This window comes from Halichoeres trimaculatus, unplaced genomic scaffold, assembly GCF_033239565.1.
Source record: "Halichoeres trimaculatus isolate MK-OKI-2021-1 unplaced genomic scaffold, fHalTri1.1 fHalTri1_scaffold_2, whole genome shotgun sequence".
NCBI lineage: Eukaryota > Metazoa > Chordata > Actinopteri > Labriformes > Labridae > Halichoeres > Halichoeres trimaculatus.
In genome coordinates, this window is record NW_027437180.1 from 7608109 (window position 1) to 7633798 (window position 25690).

The 25690-nt window shown below is 42.1% G+C and overlaps 1 protein-coding gene across 1 annotated transcript in view; it reads right to left on the bottom strand.

Moving 5' to 3' along the window:
• Positions 1–1473: 1473 nt before the first annotated feature.
• Positions 1474–25690, bottom strand: part of krt222 (keratin 222) — a 42664-nt gene continuing 18447 nt past the window's right edge. The window contains exons 6-10 of the mRNA XM_074689601.1: positions 25325–25450; positions 15987–16207; positions 8598–8818; positions 8410–8512; positions 1474–2633 (exon numbers count right to left, since the gene is read on the bottom strand). Coding sequence (XP_074545702.1) covers positions 2420–2633; positions 8410–8512; positions 8598–8818; positions 15987–16207; positions 25325–25450 — 885 coding nt within the window. The 3' untranslated portion in view covers positions 1474–2419. The remainder of the gene's footprint in view (positions 2634–8409; positions 8513–8597; positions 8819–15986; positions 16208–25324; positions 25451–25690) is intronic.

Sequence of the window (25690 nt, forward strand, 5' to 3'; positions counted from 1 at the left end):
GTGAGTGTAAAGGGCCTCACTGCTGTTAAGATCACAGTGAGCAGGACTTCTTCAGACACACGGGAAATGAAGTTAAGGGTTTTCTTTCATGACACGGACGATGAACTGCATAAACACACACACACACACACACACACACACACACACACACACACACACACACACACACACACACACACACACACACACACACACACTCTGTGGAAGTCTACGAATCTCTCAGTGCTGATGCTCTTTAAATGCTGATGTGTCTGCAGTGCAAATGTAAGGGACAGTGCTAAAATTAAATGTTTGTTAGTGAGGGGAGAACATCGTATTTTAAATAACCCCTCTCAAACTTTCTTCACATGTTCGTTGGCCTTTTCACCGACAAAGAATTGCAACAATCTCCAAACAAAATCTATAATATCTAATATAACACTACTCTAATCTTCAAATCAATTTAGCCATTAAGACATTAAAGTGTGCCAAAAACTAAGATAATGTGCTTTCATTTGAGTTGATTTTTTTAAGGATGACTAATACCTTCAAGGCTTCCTTCACCAGTAATTAAAGGATGACACAGAGACCAGAATGGTCCATCTGACCCCGTGCTGTCCATCAAACCTTAATTACAGGCACCCAACACCTTAAGGTCAAATACTGTACAGTGAAATTATTATTTATGTCTTCATTTCTAAATAACGTTATAGCTCTGGTAACACCTGAGAGCAGGACAAAAGAGTCATGATGCTGGAGGAATGTTGTTCTTTACTTCTATAAATTAAACAAAGGTAAAGATATTGTTAATATTCCTCCACTCATGAAACCTTTGAGCGATGATTCAGGTTAAAGGTCACTTATCTCATCAATATAACTCGACAGCATGTTTCATGGCGCGACAAGCTGGCCAGCCAGTCACATCATTGATCCCAAATACTGTCACATTTTAGATCATAGGTACTCCAGCTGCACCACAGAGGAACAGTTTGGGGAATTCGAGAGTTTAAATAAGAAGGATTAACAATTTCTCTCTGTTGAGGGGATTTCTGTTCGACCTATGTAACAATCAACAAACTCCTGCATTAGATCCAGTTTCCCAAACTTTTAAGCCCCCAAAATAGCGATGTTGGAGTCAGGTGACCCCCTGCAGTGTAAATACAGTAATACACCACGTCATAAAACAGTTATGGGCAATAAAAAGGCCTACGACTCTTAATTTAGTGGGTCTGTAGAAAATGAGCGTACCAATGAGCACATGTTGAAGTGTTTCCTAAATTAAGCTGCTGTCGCTAGTACCATCATTATCCTGGTTTAAACATCTCAGGGGGGTCTTGTGGTAACGGAGAAACGTGGAAAACAGATCAAACACTTTCTGTTTGCATGGTTTTTTATAAAATGTAACCCCTATTTCATATTTATGTCTGACAGTAATCTGAATAATTTTTGATTTTAGACGGAATTTTGTGACACCCTCACTAACAGGATTTCACCTGATGAGATGATCTGTCAGTTGTCATTTGGGATTTTGTTTGTCAAATTGTTTGACACATCTTGTGGGACTAACACACCAGTTATCACATATTATGTGCAGTCAAGACTGTGATTTCTAAAACTTTTCCTCATGGGACTTAAAATGTGTAAGATGTGAATACAGAGAATAAATCTAACTGTGGTCGGCCATGTTGGCTTTTATAATCTTTGAGAATGAACTTAAAAACAACTACTGTAAGCAGTGAGAACTTTGCTACCAATTACAAAACAGGATTTTTATTAGGTTATTTTAAAAATTGTTTTTTAAATATTTAAAATAAACCTCCTCTTTAATGAATATATTATTTATTATTATTTTTTATTGACAGTTTTTCATCTTAGATCTGCTCTGAGATGCAGATCAAACTGTAAGTTGAAGCTAAAGGCTAACTTAATAAATAACACTGAGTTACTGTAGATTAATGTCTGTACTGAACTCATCGTCTGTTGGTTCAAAGAGGCTTGTCACATCTCTTTCTGCACACATGAATCCAGTATTAATAAGCTGTAGTTAAGCATGTGGTGGAGATAATCTCTGTTGAAACAACCACAGTTTTGACACTTACTGTATCTAGAGTGACGACAGAAATGTGTACATAATATTTAGTAGTCCTCTCTACGTAGGTTTGTTATATTTGATGTGTTTCTGACACAATAAAATGCTCCTGTTAGATCTAAAGCCTGCTGGATGACGCTAATCCTGACGAGGTTTGAAGAGACAAATCTGGTTTTTCATCTGTTGTTATGCAAAGTACGATGAGCGCTGTAGCTTCAAATTCATATTAAGCATGTAGGCATGTTGGCATGTTGGCATGTTGGCGTGTTGGATGGTAAATCCCAGCTGGAGATAACACATTTCTGTAACTGCACACTGCTGTCTTCTCTCCACAGTGGCCAAGTGGTGGCGCTATGGCGTGATAGTCGGGATGCTGCGAGATCTCTTCATGATGAGACACACCTCCACGTCAGGCAGGCTGTCCTGTTTGGTCTGCGCACACCCCTCGTCGGCTGCAGCCATGTGCAGGTCGAAGCGCAGAGACACAGACTTCTTTCTCAGCTTGGGGTTCCCTCTGAAGAAAGAGCCCTCCCACTGCTTGATCACTTTGTCAATGTTCTCCGTTCTGGGGGAAAAGATGAAGAGTGGTGGTTAGATTTATTTCACAAAACTTCTTGCACCCTTTGCTCCAACCTTTCTGCGCCTCTGCTTCTCCGTCCCCCTATCCAGTTTGGAGAGCTTGGATGCAAGAGAAGATCTCTGAGATGCTTAAAGCAATACGTTTAACAACTAAAGTCTGACATAATAATTTCAAATATAACAAATGAAGGGTGAATTCATTGTTTCCTGGCACTAAAATGAAAATACTTCATTGTAGATTCAACTACTGATGCCTCAATTACATGGTGATCCACTGCATTATCAAGTTCTTATGAAAAATAGTTAACTGGTCTTTTCTCAGACTGAGAGAGTGACTTGGGTCTACTTTGTTGCCTTCCTTCCTAAGCATCAATGCTCAGTATCTTCATTATATTTTTTTAATCATTATCAAATCCTAACAAAATGTTGGGTCCAGTCAAAAGTAATAGTTGTCTCAAATAAATTTAGTCTTACACAAAAAGTATGGATTTGGGAACAGAGCTAAACTGAGATCACAATTGAGATCAAGATTGAGATCAAGATTGAGATCCTGTAGAAACTGAAAAAATCCCATTAGAGGACAGCTTGAGAGAGACGGGAGACCGGAGTGGAGAATGACCGTAGACTGTATAAAACAAGGAAGTGGTGTCCGTGATGTCACCCACTGGTTTTAGAAGCAGAGTTTTGAGGCCTATTGAAAACAGAATTGCTGATTCTTACTGAGTTTTTTTTTTGCATTTTGTTTCAACAAGCTGTAAATTACTATTAAATCCGTCCACTGAAATTATGCAACACCAAGTACATTTCCAACACCAAGTTAAAATGTCTGAAAAGATGTAAAAATGTTTTTCGAATCATGAAAATAAATAATTATTGATGGAATTACTGAAGAAACACAATTTTATTCATTTTTACATTAAGGTCATACTGTCTTATGATGAATGCTCAGGTGCATGAAGTCCACTGGAGTGAACATGTCTGTAACTATAAAAAAAATCAAATATTTGTTAAAAAAAAATAACATAAAACTTTTGAATAAAAACACTTAGGAATAAAATCTTAACACAATCTTTCATAATTCATGCATCAGAGGGTTAATATCCTCAGAATAAATGAATCTAAATTGGTGTGTGTATGTATGTGAGTTCCTGCTATGGACTAGATAACATATGGATGTAATGCCTGTGATGTCAGCCATTTGGTCTTGATACTGAGTTTTGAAGCCTATTGCCAACTCTTACCATATTAGAAATGATGACCACAACCAGCTTTGTTCCAGTTTGTACAAGCTAAAGAAGCTGGCCTTTAGCATCTTTGCAGACAGTTAGTCAGTCATGCTGTTATTTGGGCAAAACTCGTAATCTTAATAACTTTAAAAACAGCAACATACAAAAAAACAAACAACAAAAAACCCAACCCTGTCTGTAAAGTTTGTGCAGATAGAAAATGCGTTAAAGACGCTTTAAAGCTACAGCATGTTCCACATAAACTTCATATTGTCAGACTTGGGGTTCCTCTTTTGGAGCCAGCCTTAAGTGGACACCAGAGGATCTGTAGTTTTAGCACTTCTGCCTTGGCTTCATCTCTAAAGAGCAGAGGTTGCTGCTTTGGGATGTTGTTTATCAAGTTTTGTCAAGACGAATGCAAAGAGAACTGTAGACTACAGGAGGTGAATCAAGCCGCCAGAGACCCCAGACCTAGTCGGTGAGACGTGATAAAAATTTAGTATAATATTAGTAAGAATAGCCAAATCCTCCTCATGAGGTTGAGCTTGCCACCTTCACCAGTCAGACATGAAGATTTTTTAGTTCAGTCTTGTTCAGAGACTTAAGTTAAGGCAGTGTTTTCTTTAACTGATATCATTTTTCTATCTGGTGCTTTTTTTTGATATCATAAATTTAAATCATGTGTCATGAAACACGGCTACCCAACTGGTATAAAAAACAAAAACTAAGAACTCCTTTGGCTAAAAATTATTTTTCTATGCCGTCACTCACTGTGTTATTTTATTTAAGACTGTATTTAGATGTGACATCATCGCTTCCTGTGTCCAAGGAGAGTACAATTTGTCTCTACTGGAGAGCTCAAGCTGATGAAAGCTACTCTATTGCTTAAACAAACATGACTCAGGGATAAAAAAAGAGAACAGAGACTGATCCTCTACACAAGAGGAAGAGATGATGCAGATCAGCTTTACACTTCCTTTTGGTAACTAATTCATGATATCTGCAAAGAGACACAAGAGGGCAGCATGGGAGCACATTGTACACCTTAGAAACAACCTGCGTTACAAACTGTGACAATGACATAATAACAAGGAGCCTTTCTGTATTATAACAGCAAACAGATCAGATTAAGTAATACTCAGGGCCAGCACCCTGGAAGTCTGCTATTTCAACTTGACTGGACCAAGGAGCCTTGGATTTGAAAAAGTTTAATATCATTTAAAATTTACAGATATCAATAATATAAAGCTGTGGCTGGAGAAAAAAAAACAATTTACTCTGAATTTGAAATGCAAGGTTAAAATAAATGAATAAAACCAACAATCACAGAATGAGATTTGGGTTTCAATCACTACCATTTTCATTTCAAATCTATTCTTAAACTTATTCTTGTTATGTATTATGTTCTTGACTTCGATGGTTCAGTTTAAATTTCTGTGATCAAATGAAACAAAGCAGACTGAGTGGGAAATGTTTGGCTGTTAGCATCTCCTCTCTGTTTATTACTTCATTACAGGGACTCTCATGGTCCTCCTCAGGATCCATAGCTCATCACACAGAATTAAAATCTGAGTTATCAGACAGTCTGAATATCATCTGGAGGCCATATTTGGCTGTTTGCATCTGGACCTGTAAACTGTTTGCATCAGAAAAAGCACTTGAACCCCAATAAAAACATCCTCATCCTGATTCTAGTGTTATCCGCAGATTGACACCGGCTGTTTTCCAAACCGCCTACTACTCTAGCAGTGTCTTCTGTTTTGCTGATATTCAGTATGTAGTAGTCAGTATGAGAAAACTTGCAAAATCTGCAGTATACTAAAAATCCCGGTTTCCTACTGATCCAGGAAAATTTCTCAGAATGCAACAGACCAGTCTACCTGGCATACTGTTTCCCACAATGCATTGCGCTAACGCTGTTTGTCAATGCAGTTTGGCAGGTTTTGGTGAATTACCGCCATCTACTGGAATGAGTCGGCATTACAACTACAATACAACAACACTAACGTTAGACGGTCTGTGAGATAGAAGTGAAGTGATGCGAGGAAACACAAGTAAATCTTGTCACTTCCAGTTGTAAAAGAGGTGTTTACCTCTACAAATTCATTAAAGCCCATATAAACCAATAATTCCCTTTTAAAACCAAACCTGGATTATATAGAAGTGTTTTTCCACCAGCTATAAAAAATAAAAATCCCTTTCATATTTATTTTCAGTAAATGATAAAACGTTTGGTGCAAGATTAGAAATCAAGTATGATGATTCTGTTTGATATGATTAACAAAATAACTAAGATCTGCCCATAGATTGTTTTGTATATTTAGAATAAAGTTTTAAAAAAAAAGAAAAAAGAAAAACATCATTGATAGCTCTGCTTCTGAAACCAGAAACCAGAGTAATAAACTACAAAACAGACCCAACAGGACACTCATACTACATACAACATGCAAAAGCAGCAGGCAGTATGCAGTACCTACTACACACTACATTCACATGTAGTGTGTAGCAGGCGGTTTGGAAAACAGCCACTGTACCTTTAACTGGTGGGGGCCTGTCCAGATTGGTGACACATAGATCTGACACCCCAGGAAACCCTGAGTATAACTGTCCATTTTTCAATACCAGAAGCCACCTACTGATTACATTAACCCTTAGATGGGTGAGTGTGTCAAAAAATAACCTGGTGAGGTTGTTTTTCTGCAGTACCTCTTTAATCAGAAGTCGTAATATTTTCACATTAAAGTGGGTCAAAAATGACTTGTATGAGAACAAAATGTGTTTTTATGCCATTTTTGTCATTTTGTTCCAGGGAAATCAGTTGTATTTCTGTTTGTATTACATTTTGTTCCATACAAAACTGATTCAAAGTTGAAAAATGTTTATTTTTCACTTGATTGCAGGTTTTGAAGAGTGGGAGATCTACTCACTTGTGCCTCAAATTCACCAGATACGTCTGCAGTGAGACTTTGTTGCACTGTGTCTTGACTGTGTTTGTCGGCACACACCGGCTGTGTGTTCAGTCCGAACAGCTTCATGACAGACAGAGACAGACAGCTGGAGTCACAGACCTAGGAGTTTCCACGCTTCACGCTCCATTGATAAGTCTCTCTTCATTCATGTTGGAATGTAAAACCTCAAACCTGTTGACTACTGGTCTGGCTCTGCTCATTATGTCCATTTGTTGTTGTAGTCAAGCTAAATACAAACTGATTTTGACACAGTTTGTTTTATTTCAAAGTCTCTGGATGTTTTCATGAAGTTTCTTGCGGTGTGTCCTGACCGGTTCCTAATACTGAATTAATACATCACAGCTCTACGTCTGTCAAAAATAGGATGGCTGTGTATCACCTGCAACATGATGGACCAGCCACGCAGACGGACTGCAACCCAACAGATCCAGTGTAAGTTGACGCATTGATTTGAATGAAACCCTATCTGATCCATCGCTGTGACAGAGTGGAGACGGACTACAGAAAAATCTGGTGTATTTCAGCCATTAGAAAAGGGTACTAGCTCCTTTTTTCATATCTGCGTAGCATATTTCCTCTTTTTGAAACTTTCAAAATGTAGAAAAGCACTCCACACATTTATTTCATAACCCAGGTGTGTCAGGCTCTCGTAAAGAAAGCTACCTCCTACTCTTCCACGCGGCCCACGCAGAGACAGAAAAGCACAGGCAGGATGAAGAGCCTGTACTGGCCCATACTCATCCCTGCTCTGCCTCCTTCTACTCTCCTGTTTTTATGAGGAAATAGTGATGATAGGAGGAGGACAGGAAAGGCAGGTGAGACAAGATCAGAGTTTTCAGCCAAGATGTCTCCTCTGTTTCTGGGACGGATGAATCTGGTGTAAAATGACCTGGAAACACAGTCAGTCTGAGCCCTGAGCTAGTGCCCTGATCACTAAGATCAGCTGACGGCTGCATACACACAGAGTAAACACTCCGGCTCAGTGATGTGTTTGCACAGAGCTCTCTGTAACATTCTGCTTGTGTGTGAGTATTTTCCTGAGTGTGTATCTGCGGCCGACAGCACCTGAAGCATGAACAAAGAATTCCATCCTCGTGTCCTCCAACAATAACAGGTGCCACGCCCCGAGAGACTCCACACCCGGCGGGCACCTCCACATCAAACACAAGCCATTAACCGAGGAAAATTCCCATGATGAGCTGCTCATGGGAACCTGAGCAGCCAACTTAATGTTTTCTGCCTTCTTTAACTCGTTCGACATGCAAACGTAGAGAGTTTGTTGTCTGCTGGACCAGACGCCGCCAGGGTGGAGAAGACACGCATGGTTGTGCCATTAAAGAGTAATGAGTCCATAAAATCCTCACTGAGTCAAAGTTAAAGAGGTGTGAAGGTGTCAGGAGATTAAAGAAGCATGAAGCTATGTTTTGTTGGGGAAAAAGGTTTATCTTTGTGATGAGGAGCACTTAGCTGCAAAGAGGTGGTGCTCTAACAACTGAACGCCTACATTTCAGCATGAAGCAGAGGTGCTGACTGCAGGTCACTGTGGGGCAAACTGGTCGATACTCACTCGATGGTGCCGTGACCCTCTGCGCTCTCTCGCACCACGTTGCCCTGAAGAATCTCCTGAGTCTTCACTGTGGAGATTGGCAGGTCTTTATCTTGCTCTGGCTCTGTGAGGAACACATTAAAGGTGAATCATAACAAGAGGGGACTGTGCTCAGACTGTGTGTGTGTGTGTGTGTGTGTGTGTGTTACCTGTGAGGATCACCAGGCTTTGCTGTCTGTGTAAAATGCTTTTCTTCAGCCCGTTCTCTGTTGGGAGGAGTGAAGGTATTTCAGGAAGGGGCTCAGACTTTGGTTCGTCCGGGGTAACGGCGGGGTCACTGAAGCCGTTTTCCAGGCCGTTCTCCTTCTGCTCGACCACAGACGACCTCCAAGGCCGAAGACTCATTGGGGGCACCTTACGAGCCATGTACCTGCAGAGGCAGAGGGGCAGTTCAGAGATTAGAGGAGTGTACTGCAAATTATTCGGCACTTGCCAACAAACATGTTGACACGTCATCAAATCTCCTTTTGAAGAGTTTCCCTTTTTTTCAGGTCATATGTGTGTGACCTGTAAGTATTACAAGTCGCAAATTTATGACCTCATAAATGTTTAAATTTGTGAAATTCGAAAGTCGTAAATTTCTTACTTGACAAACCTGAACATATGGAGTGGTTTCTGAAAAATTTTGAGCTTTCTTTCGCAAAAATTCAATTCTTTTATTTCTTTAAAGGTAGAGTCTGCATGATTTTCCTAAAAAAATAAAATTTTTACTTTTACAGGATTAATCCAGCTTGATCGTCACTTCCGGATCTCTTTGCATGTGTGTCAGTGGCTGAGTCTGCCTCAAACCCTCTCCTCAGCCTGTGTTGATGTTTTGGTTGTATCGAGACGTTTCTTGGCAGAGAGTGAAGGCAGGTACACACTACAGGATAAACGGGCTGATTTTTTCCCTGATCCCTCCCTTACGATCAAAGCCAGCAAAGGCCCCATCACTAAAAAAACTGTGTTGTCTGAAAAAACTCCAGCCAAAAGTGAAGTTTTTGGAAACTTCGGTTTTATTTTGGAAACCCCAGTTTTATGGTTTTATGGAGTTTACAGTTCTTAAACATCATGGTTGAATGATGGGGGCTCATTCTGATTGGCTGGCACAGGTTTTACGTTCGGAAAATACTCCCCATTATGGGTTTGCTGTGCCTCGAGCCGCGGATTTTCTCGCTGTCTGTGGACGAAAGTATTTTTAAAGATGAATAAAGGGGGGATATTTGTTTTTGAAAATACCAGGCCACGTGTGGACATGGCCTCTGTTTCTTGAGTTCTTTCTCAGTTCATTGTTTGCTGCCGCTGTCACATGTCTCCTGGTTTTGTCAGTTTTTCCTCATGTAAGTTTTTCCTCATTTAAGTTTTTCTTTGGTTTTGGATTTCTAGTTTTATTTTTATTTTTTCGTTTGGAGACTTTGAATTTAGTTAAAATAAAACGTTTTTTGTTTTATCTGCAATTGGGTCCTCCACTCCTCTTGTTTTTCATGAGGATATCTGGCAGAACCTGCTGCACAGACAAACAATTTTACTTGTTTTTTTTTGTTTTAAATCTTGTAAAATGTTTGTATTTTATGTTTGCTTGTATTCAGCGTACAACCAGTTAAAATCATGTCTGAAGAATGTTGATATTTTTCTTTCTTGATAGTCAGATGAAATGATTTAAGCTACAGGACTTTCTGCAGGGGGAATGACTCAATTAGTCAGGAGTCCTCTAATGACATCAAAATACATCCAAGTATCTGCACTGCAAAAACTGACATCTAAACAAGTCTTTGTCTGAATAAGATAGTGATCTTAGTGCAAGGATGCCTGAATTGTATTTTCCAGGTAAAAACAAACAAAACAACATTTTGCTAATAGAAGGAAGAAAAACTTACAAGAAACTTTATTTTTTTTTGAAATAAGAAGAATGTCTTAGTACAAGAAACTAAGAAGATTTTTCACCCAATGGCAGATTTTATTCTTAACAAGCAATTAAGGTGTTGTTTTTTTTCTTATTAAAACAACACACACTTTGACTTAAGTTTGCAGTGAGCCTCTGTCTGAATACAGAAATGTTTTTCTTTCATCTCAGATGCATCACATCCTATTCACCACATAGTTTGATTCCACAGTGTGTTTTTCTAAATAGCATCTAATCTGAAGAAAAGTCTTAAATGCTATAAACTAGCTGGGGTGTCAGGTAGCTGAAGCATAAACATGATGATCCTTTATAAAAACGGAGAAGAGATTCTTAAGAAAGAGCAGAAAAGCTGCAGACATTAAAAAAAACAGCGATGACTCTCTGAGAGTAATTTAAGCCACAGCCTTAATCTTCAAGTACATAACCTGATAAAACAAGCCTCAGCTGGCTTTGACAGGCCGTGTCTCATGAGAATCATCCATCTCATGTCACGCTGCATACATCAGCACACTCCTTATAACCGAGGCGTGGGCCACCCAAATCCGCCTCATCGTGATGTCCTTATCGCATGGCTGCACTTCAGGAGAATTCCCCGACACAGCTGGCGTCTCATTTAACTTCATGCTAAAACCAACATCTCTGCCAAGGGCGTGTCAGGGATGCTGCAGAGACAGACAGTCCTGTGAGATTCTTTACACACAATTATGCTATCCATGACGAGCGGTTAGAGGGACGCTGGTTACAGAGGAGTGTTAGCAGCCAAAATAATGCTGGATGTGATGGCTCAGTTTTTCTGATGGGGGGTTGTATGAGGTAGTTGTCAGTGTATTTCCCAGAGGACCCCACTCAGCTGGGACCCACCAACCTGGAACCAAAGTCATCAACTGCAGCAGACGAAAGATCCATCTCAGAAAGTTTAACCCAAACACTATTCCCTGTGTAAGCATATGCTCCATTAAGTTGTTTTTGTGCTTTACTTCATTGCTAGAGACTCATAATTCTTTGTTATTGCGCACACATCATGTGCAGACTCAACACATCATGTCTTCCACCTGCAGCCCAGGTCTATGGTGTAAAAGTCAACTTCTTATTTTCTGTCTTTTTGTGCGTTTAATAATCTATCTCTGTCAATCAGAGGACAGGACAGTGAATAGAGCAGGACACAGGGTAAGAGTTGGAAGTGACAAGACACCCACTTGATGGCTGAGCTCTAGGGGCGCAACCTAAACTGCGAGGCCATATCTGCACCCCGTCAAGTTGACAAAGTGTATTCTGATGTTTTGTGCAAGCCATAGGTTTTATAGTTACACAAAAAGAAAAGCAGGAGCCAAAACTTCCTTTAAGACACATTTCAACTCAGCTTTTCTGGTTTTCTGATTTGAATGTTAAAGAAAGCAGATAAAGCAGGCACTCAGACTGGCCTGTGATGCAGACAAAAGCTCTCTGGGTTCATGGTCTGACAGTCATCACACCTGTGCCACCAGGAAACTATGGATTTATCCTGCACCCAGTTCTCCATATTGCTCAGAAGTGCTTTACAGAGTGTCACTTTTCCTCTGGAAACGATGTCATTGTGTGCCCACTAGGGGTGTGCCATATCATACTGTCTACAATAATGCTGCTATAATTATTTTGAGGATATAAATTTGTCATTCCATGATATTTACAGTGCAGCGGCGCAATGATGTCTGACGCTCCCTGCTGTGTACAAAACAACAATGACCGAGAGCGAAAGTAGCAGGGCAGCATCAACTTCTTCCTCACATGACGCTATAGAGCCTAAAAGAGGAGCTATCTCAGTGATGTGGAGGTGGTTTAGCTGAACAAAGATCAGACACACTGCAAATGTGCAGGAGAACCATTACTGTAAAGGCTGGCAGACACGAGAGGGGGACGTGAAAGCTACGTTTTTTTATCAGTGGATTTTTTGGACGTGTGGTCAAGCCGAACATCTGAACCCGGTATCAGCATTACCCCAACTTCACACATAGGGCTCTAATTTCGTGGCGCAGCGCAGGGGGCGCAAGCCTGGCGCAGCCTGCGCAGTGCTAATTTCGTGCAGCGCACCGCCGTGCGCTGCCAATTTGACAATTTGGTAGACCGTCTGCGCAGAGATGGGTGTGACGGCGCGCCAGGGGGAGTTGATGGCGCACCAGGGGGAGGTGTCAGCAGATTCATGTTGGCGCAGTGACAATTTGGTGCCAAAAAAGTGAGCTGAAAGCTCGCCAGCTCCAACCTGGTCTATCCAGCGATGGCACAAGGCGGAGCGCACCCCACGCATCTGTAATTTGGTGACAGGCGCACATGTGCGCACATGTCATCAAAGCCTCAGAGGCAGGTTTCCAGAGTGTCAGGCACATTTTAATGCAGTAAACAATCACAGCAATCACTATTTAATGTAACCGTCTGAACCAGCATATACATTTATATCTATATTAACTGTCCCGTCACATCTGATGTCAGATTAAAGCCATTTGTCATAATGGAAAGTTAACCTGACGGCAGCTGGAAGTTTGATGCACATCTTACAATTAAACAATAAACAGCCGTAACCTCTGATACTGAGTATATCTGGTTCTCTCATTTCATTTAATTCAAAGAAAAGAGGGAGAGAAAAGACAAAGAAAAAACGGACAAAATAAATCTATGTCACTCAGGATTTACCCGAGATTTCCCATATTTCTCTGTTTTAGTCTTTATTTTTAACGTGATCTAAAAAGATGGAGTACATTATTGTAAGGAGGATGAGGTGGAGACACTGGGAGAGTATACAGTATATCACCAAAGGCTCTGCTTGGTGATGACAAACCAGGAGTGCAGGTGTATCAAAAGTATTCTGAATGGATAAGCCAGCTGTGCAACTGCCTCTTAATTTTTTACTCCGGATAAAGACAAAGGAACGGATTAAATCTGTCCCGGGAGCTGGCCCACAAGGTGCCGCGTGTCGTGTCCTCCGATGCGCCCCGCTGTCCATTGACCTGCTGCAGGGACAGCGGCTCTGACCGTCTCCGCTACCAACACTCTCTCCATGGTGCTGGAGATCACTCAGACCAATCAGACGCTGCGCCTCAGTCGCAGGGCATTTAAAGGCAAGGAGAGGCGCTCATTTGATTGGTGAAAACAGCGCTCGGCTGTGTTAAACCCACTCGCGGCTTTTCTCCTCCTTCTCTGCCATTTGCGCGGAGGGAGGCGTGGACGCACAGCTCTGCGCTCATGTGCGCCTGTACTGCGCCTCTCTTGGCAATGCAGGAAACTTGCAAAGTGCGCCGGTCACGCCCTGTGCGCATGGCGAAGACGTCTGTAAGTGGACACTCACACTTTATGGGCGAAATTAGAGCCCATAAAGTGCGAGTGTTGTGTAGTTACGTAGATTGTGGCCGCGTGTCAATTTATACTGGATGCGCTGTGCAGCACAGCGCAGCGCATCACAGCGCAGCGCAGCGCCCATAGCAGCTGGATACCTGAGATCAAAAGATCATAGGAGAACCACATGTTCCTGCAGGAACCCCCCCCCCCTCAACTTCAGCTCCTTCAGTCCATGCCTTCTCATTTCTGTTGGTGTCTTTATAGAAAGAATATATATATTCTTTATATATATAAAGACTCTTTTTCCCATGAGCACCACCACCCACTGTCGTAAAGACATGACTCTTTCCAAGGAGTGTATTTGTTTTAAGAGCAGATCTTCCTTTGACTTTACCTTTCTTTGTATTTATTATTTATTTGTATTTATTTGTAGTTATGTAGCGCTGTTGTTTGACACGTGAAAACAGTCAAACTTTGTGAACTTAGTTGGTAGTTAAGTGTCCAGGTCATGAGCAGATTATCTGTTAAGTGTTACTAACAGCCTGGTGCTCTGAGACCAAGGAGCAACATTCATTTGGTAAAAATGAAGCCTTTGCTGTTCATTGTGAGAAAGACTGGAAGTCATGTACACACCCAAACATAAAAACAGACTTTTACAGCATTAAAAAGCATATTTACAGCCTGGTTCAAAAAACAGCTTAGGTCTCTTAAATGCTGATTACACTATTGGCACACTGTACGGTGAGTTAATTTTTTTCAAACTTGGCAGTTTAGAAGATATTACTATTGCTTGATTGTCTAATCAGAGACACAGATGTATGAAAAAAAACTCACAGCAGGCGTCACACTACATGTGGCTGCGTCCGCGGATAGGCTTCATTTCAGGATTTCAGGAACGGTCGAGTGACTTCACAGAGGCTACAGCCATGTTTTATACAGTCTATATCTGAGACGTGTCTGTAATGTGTTACATGAAATGAACATTATCACTAACAGCTTAACCTGTGTTTTAGCCCATGCTCTGTCCCTCCCCTGTTTATCTTTCTTCTGCTCTGACGTAGCCTAAAACTTGTTTACCACGTTTCCAGTAAACATTAACTCATCTATATACAATTGTATATAGATATACATTACATATGTAAACAAGTAACTTTGTTAAAATTAGTTTTTCATAATAAGATAAAAAATAAACACACTCTCCACTCCAGATGGCTGTGCCTGAGCGCCCTCTATTGACCAGCTGCTGCTGAACCAATGCTCCTCTGTGTGCGTGTGTGTACTGAATCTAAATAATGAATTTCACTTTCTGAATTGAAATATTTAGAGTCAAAGTCAGTCTTTTAGGGGGAAAATGATTTTAAATCTTGGTAGTTCACATAAGAACCTGGATATGTAAAAGTCTTAACGGTGGTATGGGAACAATGCTGTTGTCAGGGAAAGTTTTCAGATTGTAAAAGCCTCTCATATCTTTTTGTCACTCAGCCCTTTGAACAGCCGATGGCACTTCGTCACCGCCCTTCTCAAACACAAACAAACAATGAAGAGTTCAAACGCCGGCGTCCCGACTCTCCTTGCATCACTGGCATCAGTCTGTCAAGCAGGGACAGGGCAGTGATGCTGCTCTAAAGTCTTTCTGTCTGCAGCCTCTCTCATAAAATCAAATTGCTGCACCTTCCTCCAACTATAAAATGACAATCACATGGGTGTAGGAGCCAACATGTCAGAGGATAATTAAAGGCCAGGCCAAAAGAAAAGAGTATTCCCTAATAAAACAACTTGTTTCTGGCAGCCGTTAAGAGAGCAGCAGACAAACAGCAGACAACAGTCTGATACGGAGCGGGAACACTCGGTGAATCAGTGACTGCAGCTTCGTCATTTGTTCCTGATTTATCGTTAGCTCTTCTCTGAACGTGTGGATTTACTGGAATTTCAGGTTGATTTCCACTCCTGGCTGTAACATGTAATTACAGTACGCTTTGCATGACATGAGTGTGTCAACCTGCAATTATTAAGGATTTTTCGTCCCTTCACTGACTTATCCTTCATAATCCAGATAAGAATACAGAGCTTTCACTACACTTGACACATGAAACTATCTGTCTGACAGCTTTAAAAAGAAGAAGATTAAGAAATTAGAATAGTTTTTTGTCCTTGAGTGCTTTCTCTTTCAGTCACAGTGCTGAAAAATGTGTGCAAGTCTGCTCTTGGGTGCACAATTTGCAAAGCTGTTAAAAGAACCCAAATATTTCTGTGAAACTGTTGAGCTGAAAAAATTAAACAACCTTCCTGGATGTTTTTCCCTTCAAAACAACAAAGTTCCCATCCCTCAGTCTCTGACTCCCGTCCTCACCTGCCCTCCTCACGATCCAGCAGACGTCTGTAAGTGGCGATCTCCTGCTCCAGTTTCATCTTGGTGTTGAGGAGCTGACTGTGGCGCTGGCGCTGGGTGGCCAGTCCGCTCCTCACCTGTTCCAGCTCACCCTCGAGCCCGGCAATCACCTGGGAGAGGTCCTGCAGCTGGCTGGAGTACAGCCTCTGGGTGTTCTGCAGGGAGCTCTCCAGGCCTTTCTCCTGTAAACACATAAAGCAGGAAGTTATTGAGACGCTGAGTTCAAAGTTTGATCATCTATGAAAAGGACACAGTGAATTAAGTTTGCTGTAGGGAGTTTTCTGTAAGGATTCTTGTTTTCTGGGATAGAGGCTTAGATTTTCATGAGCACCATCACCCACTGTCATAAAGAAGTGACTCTCGTTAAAGTATCTATTTGATCTGAACAAAAAAACAAAATCATCCTGTAACACAACTTTTCTTTGCCCAAGGCAACTTTCAGCAAGCTGCAGTTAGATAAAGTAAGCACTGATAAGGAGCAAGTTATCAACTGTACCATAACAGCAAATTCACTTAAAACTCTGATTCATCACTGTTGGATTAAAAAGGTGAGCTCTGGTATTGACACGACAATTTGTTCAGCTCCTTTAATCAGCAAAACTCTGGTTTAAAGCTTCTATATTTTACAGAATTGTTTAAAATAAAATGTCCATCTTTAGAAGAATCCAGTATCAACCATGAGGAACAAACACATCAAAATAAAATTATCCAAAAATAAAAATTCTGCTTGATTATTGTCTCCTCGCTTCTGGGTTATAGCCATAGACTTCTGTGTGAATAACAAATATTATACCATGGTCTGGGTGAATACTCGATTCTGATTGGCTGCAGGGTGTCCGTTAAAAGGTGATAATGGACACCTAGAACAGAAGTTCTGGTCAAATAGCCTGATAGTTTTAAATACTGCGCTGGATCAAATAGTAGTTGGTAACCATGGCAACAGAAACTTAACATCTAGCTCATAAACAGTAGACAAAATGAACGATTTCATGGTTGAGGATAAACTTACTTTCTTGATAGCACATTTAATCAGAGTGAATGGAGGACAATATTTCTTGCAATAAAATCAATTTAGTAAACTATCCGTTGACTTTGATTCTTTGAAAAAAGAAATTGCGTTATTCTCATAGACTGTTTAAAACAGATCATTCTCATAGATTGTATAAAACATTCTCTGGATACACAAACAATAAGAGGTGCACTTGCCCTCTGAAATTACACTTTTTTCACGTAACAACAAGCAATCATCTCACTTCCCTTCACTGATTAGGCCTAATACAACAATAGTGGCCAACCGAGCTGCAGGTTCTGTGGCCAGAGGTTACCTTAGCAATGTGTCACAACGAGAAACATTAAATAGTCTGTTCAGCCGGTTCTTGTTTAAAACAAATGATTTAACGGTATGAAAACAACATTAACGTGTTAATAATTGATTAAATATGTATTTCTTTCATAATTGACATAGTATAAGCAGGATAATGCCCAACGAGCTGTCCATTATAATGGTACGGCTGCACCGAACTCGAATTTGCTGCACGATTACAAACAAAAGCAATGCATGCACGCGTTTAGACACCGATTCGCCTCGGGCGGTTTGGGGCGTTTGGTGCTGTGCGTTTGCGCGTTTGGAGGGTTCACGCATTTCGGCGGCAGACGCGAATTTGCTAGAGTTCAAAATATTGAACTTTTGATGCAAATTAGCGTGAAGGCTTGCCGTGGCGCGTGTTCGCCCCTCAGCTTGTCAAAATTGTGCAGCGACGAGGCTAGGGTGTTCACGGGGTGTGTGAGAGGCCATTCCCGTGAATAAATTCACGAGTTTGCGTTAATGGACTTGGCGGAAGCAACCATCCTCCGCGGATGGTTCACGCCTCAGCGTTGTCCATTAAACTCTGAAAATGGACACCTCGTTGGGTATTCCGTTGCTAGGCGCTGCCCAAGTAGCTGCCTGTTGCAGTAGCTCTCTCGTCTTTGTCCGTTTCTTGTAATTTTTTTCGTCTCTTTTTCGTCATCTTTGTATTTGGAGTGGATCATTACTTTGTATGGTTCATTGTTGGTCATGGACACCAAACTTTTTGTGGCTTCAGTGATATTTTTACTACTTTTCTCCTGTGTTTGTCTGGAGATCCTACATGTAACCATGGCTGCATTGTTTACATGTGAAATTAGCTGTTAGCAGCCTGTAGTATGTCAATGCTAACTAGTGTAATGGTGTGGCCACACCAAACGCGAATTTGCGGCGCGATTACATACAAAGTCTATGCAAAGACGCGTTTAGCCGCCGATTCGCCTCTCGCGGCGCGATTCGCGCGTTTGGCGCGGCGAGTTTGGAGCGTTCACGCGTTTGGGCGGTAGACGCGAATTCGCTCGAGTTCAAAATATTCCCCCACGACGTCATTGTTTTGACAACGTTGGGGGGCAACTGCCGCCTGCTCCGGCTCCAACTCCGCCGGAGGATGGGGGAGAAAACAATCTGTGCGGTGTGTCATCATCCAGAGTTATACGATACGACGTGTGTACTCTACAGAGACCGGGAAAAAATGATCAGGCTTGGTTGAAAGTCTCTGAGGGGACAGGTTTTGAATGTAAGTTCTGAAAACATTCGTTCCCAGCTGGATCTGCCTGCACGGGCTATCACTGAGTCCAACTGTGTTTTCCTCAGCAGAGTTTTGAGCCTGATAGAGAGGAGGAAAGTGCGGGGCAGGGGCAGAGCCAGGGAAAAGATGGAAGTTCTCTGTGCTCCTCTCTTTCCTCCACCCCTTCATTATCCCCAGGGAGACCTCCGGGAACATGGGTCGGGGGTTCGGGTGGTCGGGGGTACGGGGTGTCGGAGGTTCGGGGGATCGGGGATGAGATCGCAGGGAACAGCCAAGCAGGGCTGGTGGATTACCAGGGAGAGGCAGCAGGCATTGATTGTGATCTCCAAAGCTTTCACACACTCTCCCGTCATGCTTTGGAAACCACAGCTCATTGTTTTTCAGCTGCTCTTTTGGACTTTCGGTCTTTAAATGAATGAGCTCTCTACTCCGCATGCGCAGTACCGCGCATTCGCGTGTTCGCGCCTCAGGTTGTCAAAAAAGTCCAGCGGCGAGACTCGGGCGTTCACGCGGCGCGTGACAGGCCATTCGCGCGAGTAAATTCGCGTGTTCGCGTTTGGTGTGGCCGCGGCATAAGGCTTGATGATTTCCCTCGAGCTGAGGAGGAGGAGGTGAGGATAGAAATAGAAAATAGAAATAGAAAATACTTTATTTATCCCCGAGGGGAAAGTCAGGAGTCACCCCAGCATTTAAGAAAACAAAAGTAAGAAAGAGTATAGAAAGTGCAAAAATGCCCATAAGAAATTAGATGATGACATCCCGTCCACCACTCGTCCACCACTCTCCAGCCCAGCCAGTCTCCACCTCCACAGGGTCCAGGACTGAGCCTCCCCAGCAGTCTGTTTAGTCTCTGTCTCCTGGATCCTGTCTGCTCACAGCAGGCGAAGCTCCTCTGATGTGTCGCGGCGTCCGATGTCAGCTCTGTCAGCCACGTCCATGAACAGCAAGATGCCGTGACGTGCTGGTTCTCGGGTGTGAGCTGGGAGGTGATGACGTGGACCTGTCCTTCCATCCATCGTTGTTGGGAACGTGGGATCTATCTCCGGTGGGATGGACGAGCTAGCCGTGCTAGCCCAGCGGCAGAGGGGCTGCCGGAGGGCAGAGTGGCATCGTGCTGTTCACAGACGTGGCTGACGGAGCTGACATCGGACGCCGGCGCCACATTGGAGGAGCTTCGCCTGCTGTGAGCAGACAGGATCCAGGAGACAGAGACTGAACAGACTGCTGGGGAGGCTCAGTCCTGGACCCTGTGGAGGTGGAGACTGGCTGGGCTGGAGAGTGGTGGACGGGATGTCGTCATCTATTTTCTTTTGGACCTTTTTGCAATTTCTATACACTGTCTTACTTTTGTTTTCTTAAATGCTGCTGTGACTCCTGAATTTCCCCTCGGGGATAAATAAAGTATTTTCTATTCTATTCTATTCTATTCTATTCTATTCTATTCTATTCTATTCTACTATGCCTTACATAACCTCTGTTTGTTGAATTTGAATGTAAACAAGTAGAACAAAGATGACGGAACATGTTATGATTTGATTCCGAGTGTATTATGACATCACAGTGTGGTCCTTTCCTCCAGACTACAGGCTGAGACACACAGTCCCTCAGAGTAGCACAAACCTTTGTGAGAGCGACCAGGCGAGTTCAAAGCTTGAGGAAATTTCAGAAAAGTTTTACAAACGATGTCTTCAGAACAGCACTTTGACTGTTCTTCTCAACAGTCAACTTTACAGACTGCTTTTGAGATAGTCTTTCCAGTTTCACCCGCTGAACATCAGGGTGACAACTTTGAGAAGCTCACTACACTGGACGAAGCCCTCACGGTCTTTGACCCGCAGGATCCTAAACCAGATCCCTATCCAGAGCTTTTAACTCTGAATGAAGAAGACATCGGGATCCTAAAGAGCATGCTCAATGATCCACAGTTGTTACAGCAGGACCAGAATCTGCTCTGTGAAGCCCCTGTGACTGAAGCCCCCAGACCAGGACAAGAGCAAGTTTTCATCATTCCACCTGCTGTTTATACGCAACAATCACAGGATTTGAGGGCACCAATGAACGCTTCTGCAGCCCTGGGGCAGAATCTACAGCCTGAGCAAGTCCTACAAGTGCTGCCACCTGATGCCTACACTTCATATGCTGCTCATCCCAGGACATCATATGCAGCTCATCCGAGCACATCGTATGCTGCTTATCCTAGCATGTATGGCTATCCACACCAGTTATACCAGGACCAGCATTTACTCTGTAAAGCCCCTGTGACTGAAGCCCCCAGACCAGGACAAGAAACAGTCTACATGATTCCACCTGCTGTTTTTCCACAACAATCACAGGATTGGAGGGCACCAATGAACGTTTCTGCAGCCGTGGGTCAGAATCTACAGCCAAGGCAGGTCCTACATGTGCTGCCACCTGATGCATATGCAGCTCATCCCAGCACGTCGTATGCTGCTCATCCCAGTATGTCATATGCTGCTTATCCCAGTATGTCATCCTTAAGGAAAAGAAAGAATACGGACATGCAGCATAATGACGAACCATACATTAAGAGGCCCCGAAATGCATTTCTGATCTTTATGTCCAAGCAAAGGGACTCTGTGCCAGATTTTGTCAAAGAGCAAGGCAGTGGAGAAGTTGCTGTCTACCTGGGCACTATGTGGAAAATCATGACAGACAAAGAAAAGGCAGTTTATCAAGACCTGGCAAAAAATGAGAGAGAGCACCACCAACAACAGCACCCTGGTTGGACAGTTGCAGAAAACTACGGCAAGAAGAGGAAGAGAAAGAGGGTGAGGGCGAAAAAGAGCGCACCGGCTAACCCTACAGCTGTGACGGAGCCTTCCCTCGAGCCGTCACATGTTATGGAGCACAGCCACCTGCAGACAGGTGAGATGGAGCAACATCAGGAGATCCAGCAGATGCCACCCAACCTCCCGATAGATGGGCTTGAGCAGATAGGGCAGCCTGAGCAGCCTGAGGGGTTTGAGCAGCCTGAGGGGTTTGAGCAGCTATTCCAAACAATACGGTTGCAAGATCTGTACACAGACATGTATGAGGCACATGAACCCCAGCCGGATCAAGACCAGCTCTCAACAACTCAGACCCACACCAGCACCACAACTTTGTGGCAACTAAATCACCAGCCACAGGTGTTAGAGGTCACGCCTGAGACTTTGGAGCCACAAGAAACATCCACAGCTAGCCCTTCAGCTGTGACGGAGCTTTTCCTCGAGCCGTCACATGTTATGGAGCACAAACACCTGCAGACAGGCGAGGTGGAGCAACATCAGGAGCAACTTCAGCAGCAACCAGTTCAGCAGATGCCACCCAACTTCTGGATAAATGAGCTTGAGCAGGTAGAGCTGACTGAGCAGCCTGAGTGGGTTGAACAGCTCTTCCAAACGGCATGGTTACAAGATCCAGACGCAGACATGTAGGAGCTACATGAACCCCAGCCGGATCAAGACCAGCTCCCAGCAACGCAGACCCACACCGACACCACAACTTTGTGGCAACTAAATCACCAGCCACAGGTGTTAGAGGTCACTGCTGAGACTTTGGAGCCACAAGAAACATCCACAACAACTCAGGACCAACAGGAGTAGCAGCAGCTGACTTTTGTGCTGGATTTGAAAAGTTCCAACATGTCCCCGCTCTCTTTCAAACAAGAATGTGTGAGCAGATTTTTAAGTCTGCTTTCTGTATTTATAAAAAATTGTAAATAAATCAACAATAATGTGTGTGGATGGTTGTCTATCTCTGTGTCAGCCCTTGGCTGGCGACCAGTCCAGGGTGTACCCTGCCTAACGCCCGATGACAGCTGGGATAGGCTCCAGACACCTGCGACCATGAACAGGATAAGCTGTTCAGAAAATGAATGAATGAATGAAAAAAAAAAAAAAAAAAAAAAAAAAGAAAGATGTTAGAATCAATAATAATAACAATCAATAATTAATTAATCCTTGTTGTCAATATTTTTTAATACTTATTGTATACACATAACAACAATACACATAGGTCAAGACTTTAACAGACACAGACAAAACAAAAACAAACACACAAGTTCCTAACTTGTCCACATTCATGCTAACATAGGTTTGAAACACTTGGGTCTATTTTGTGTAGTCTAGAGGGAGTAATATAAGCTCGATGAAGGATTTTTGACTGTATCACTCTACCTCTGGCTGATTTGGAGGTTATTTTAACGTCATGCCAAATGTTTTCCCAATCTGCTAAGGTAAATTTGACCCTTAAAGAAGAATGAACTAATCATGTGCACAGAGGGGGCTGTCAACCCTGATTGGAGCCAAAGCACTCTAAAGTGCCCTCCTCTTGGGAACCAAAACATGCTAAAGCGCCCTCTTTGGAGCCAAAACTCATACTTCAAGGTATAATAGGTAGTTTGATTTAGATACACTTTTTGTTATACTGGTTAAAATAATCTATATGTCCTGATAGCAAGCAATACATGATGTGTTCTTAAATGAGAGGGAAAATATCACCTATCTGCAGCAGGAGGAAACCCAGGAAAACATCAGCCAATCACATTGATTAGGATCCAATCTGTCAAACCAATCAAATCATGTCCTGCTGTTTTGCCCTCCTCCTGTGCGTACATTTCACCGGTGCACACTGCCTCTGACTCAAGTAAGTGTATTGTACTGTACTATAAGTCATGGACTAACATACTGCAGGGCAGGCTCACGCTACCTTCAAAGACAAAACATATAAAGAAATAAATAACTGTAACTGTGAATGATGTAAGAGTTTCCAAACAGAAGCATCTCTCCTCTGCCCACTGGCTGCCCACCATCACACAGAGAGAGAAAGAGAGTTGCATTGTGAGCTGTCCGCCTCAGGCCGATCTGCTGGGAATTGAAGCCAAGTCTGTGCTGAGCTGTGCTGCTGTCTTTGTGTGATTCAGGTTTCATGTTGGCGGTTGTGAGAGTCTCACAAACATATTCATCTTACACTAGATCAAACATTCTTCAAACATTGCAGGAATGTTTAGCTTGTTTTGGTTTCAGGTGTTCAGTAACTTAATATTTAAGGGTCAAACTTGAACCTGAAACTGAAACTGAAACCATCCAACAAGGTTCTGATGCAATGGATGTGTTATTTTTTTTTTCTAACAATTATTCAAGGTCTGAAGTTGGATTATACTCACAGGCACAAAACAGTCCAATAAAAAGTCTAATGCAGTGGAAAAAATGTGTACAGTTCCTTTAATCAGAACAAGTGGATAACAGTCAGAAGTTAATGTCTATGCTGGTTTTGTAAACTTTTCCTGCAAATTTTAAACATCACAGGAGATGATTTCCAGGGTTTTTTCCATCATTAAAATGTCTTAATATGACTTAATACAAGCCACATTCACCAAGAAAGTCATGAGCCAAAATAAAGGTCCAAATTACTGTGATAACCCTTTTTTTTTTTAAATAATAAATTCTACGTTCAAGAAATGTAACTCCAAAATTTACCTACGCCACTGAAAGATTCAGTTCTTAATGTTTTTATTATCATTTATTTATTTATTCATTCATTTGTTGTTATTATTATTATTATTATTATTATTATTATTATTATGTTTTGTTTGTTTTGTTTTATAAACTTTGGCTTGGAAAGAGACATTATTACAGACTTGTCATCAGATGACCCTAGAAATGAATGACAAAAGCCTGGGATTCAGATATACTCAAGTTTTTTTTTTTTTTTACTTAGAGCTTAAAAAAATGTATACTTTTTTTTGTTCAAACATTTGATTTTTCCACAAAATTACGGACATTTCCTCCCATTGGTCTAAATGTGCCTGAGCGTTCAAATTAAACTGTAAGAAATCAATGTTGAAATGATTTCAATTGTGCTTTGCGGGAATTCCACGAATAACTGCATCTTGTTTTGATGCTTTTAAAAACATTTTAACATATTTTCCACACATTTTGCAGCACAGTGTCCACTTCAGTGGAAACATGGTTAATCGTAATTATTGAAACATAATGTGTCATTTGGATTTTACTTTATTATATTTTTCTAGGGTTCTTTTGGGACAGAAGGACTGACAGGATATAACAGCAGGGGTCTACAGATGTGGCTGTCTGGTGGTCACCTTGGAGTCAGGAAAAATTGACTTGCAGTTACAATGGGCGACCACTGAATGAAGCTCAGGGGAAAGGGGCAGCAGAGAGCTCTCTAGGCTGAAATGCAGTTCCTCCATAGAGACCCCTTAATTCAGGAGAAAATAACTTTTAACTGCCTTTTTACTGCAGAGACCACTACGCACCAGAGGTTTGAGGTTTCTAAGACACTGTCGACGAGACAATAATAGGACAAAAACACTTCCTTGCTTGGGATTTTTTGCAGTTCAGGCAACTAAATACTTACCGTCCTTGGACTACAATCATCTTTAATCAAAACCACAACAACAAATCATGGAAAAACAGAATTAAAGCACTTCTTAATAAAAAGTTCTGCCAGCTGGAAATCCATCGTCCTTGAGGATATTAGTAATGATCTTGACATGAACCTGAATTAATAAGGGTTAAATCCTTTGAAGGACTTGGTAAGAAGTTAGGTAAGAATTAATGTGTTTATACTTTTTCTTTAAACTTGTCATCATGATCAAACTCTGCCTCATGTAACAGAAGAAATGTTATCAGTGTGTGGATACAGGATCTGTTGATATGAGGCTGTGAACGTGTTCCTCACCAAAGCATGGAGCGTCTCTATCTCCACCTGCAGGGAGTGCCACTGCCTCCTGGCCTCAGCGAGCTCGGCCCGGGCCTCCCTCAGGGCAGCGCCACCGAGGCTCACCTGCGCCCATGCTGCCTCCTCCTGAGTGAAAGGACAACAATCAGACACATGAACCACTAAATCTTCAGCTTTTTGTCACAAAGAGAGGAAAGTGATTATCCTGGAACAAATAAAAATGTTTGTGATGTGTAAATGTGCAGAATAATCGATGGTAAGTAGTTTACTGGATGAATATTTGTACAACGTTAGATAATCAGGTCTGATCATAAACTCCTTCAGGATGCAAACTTTTGGTGCAACATTTCTTCACCCAGTGGAGAG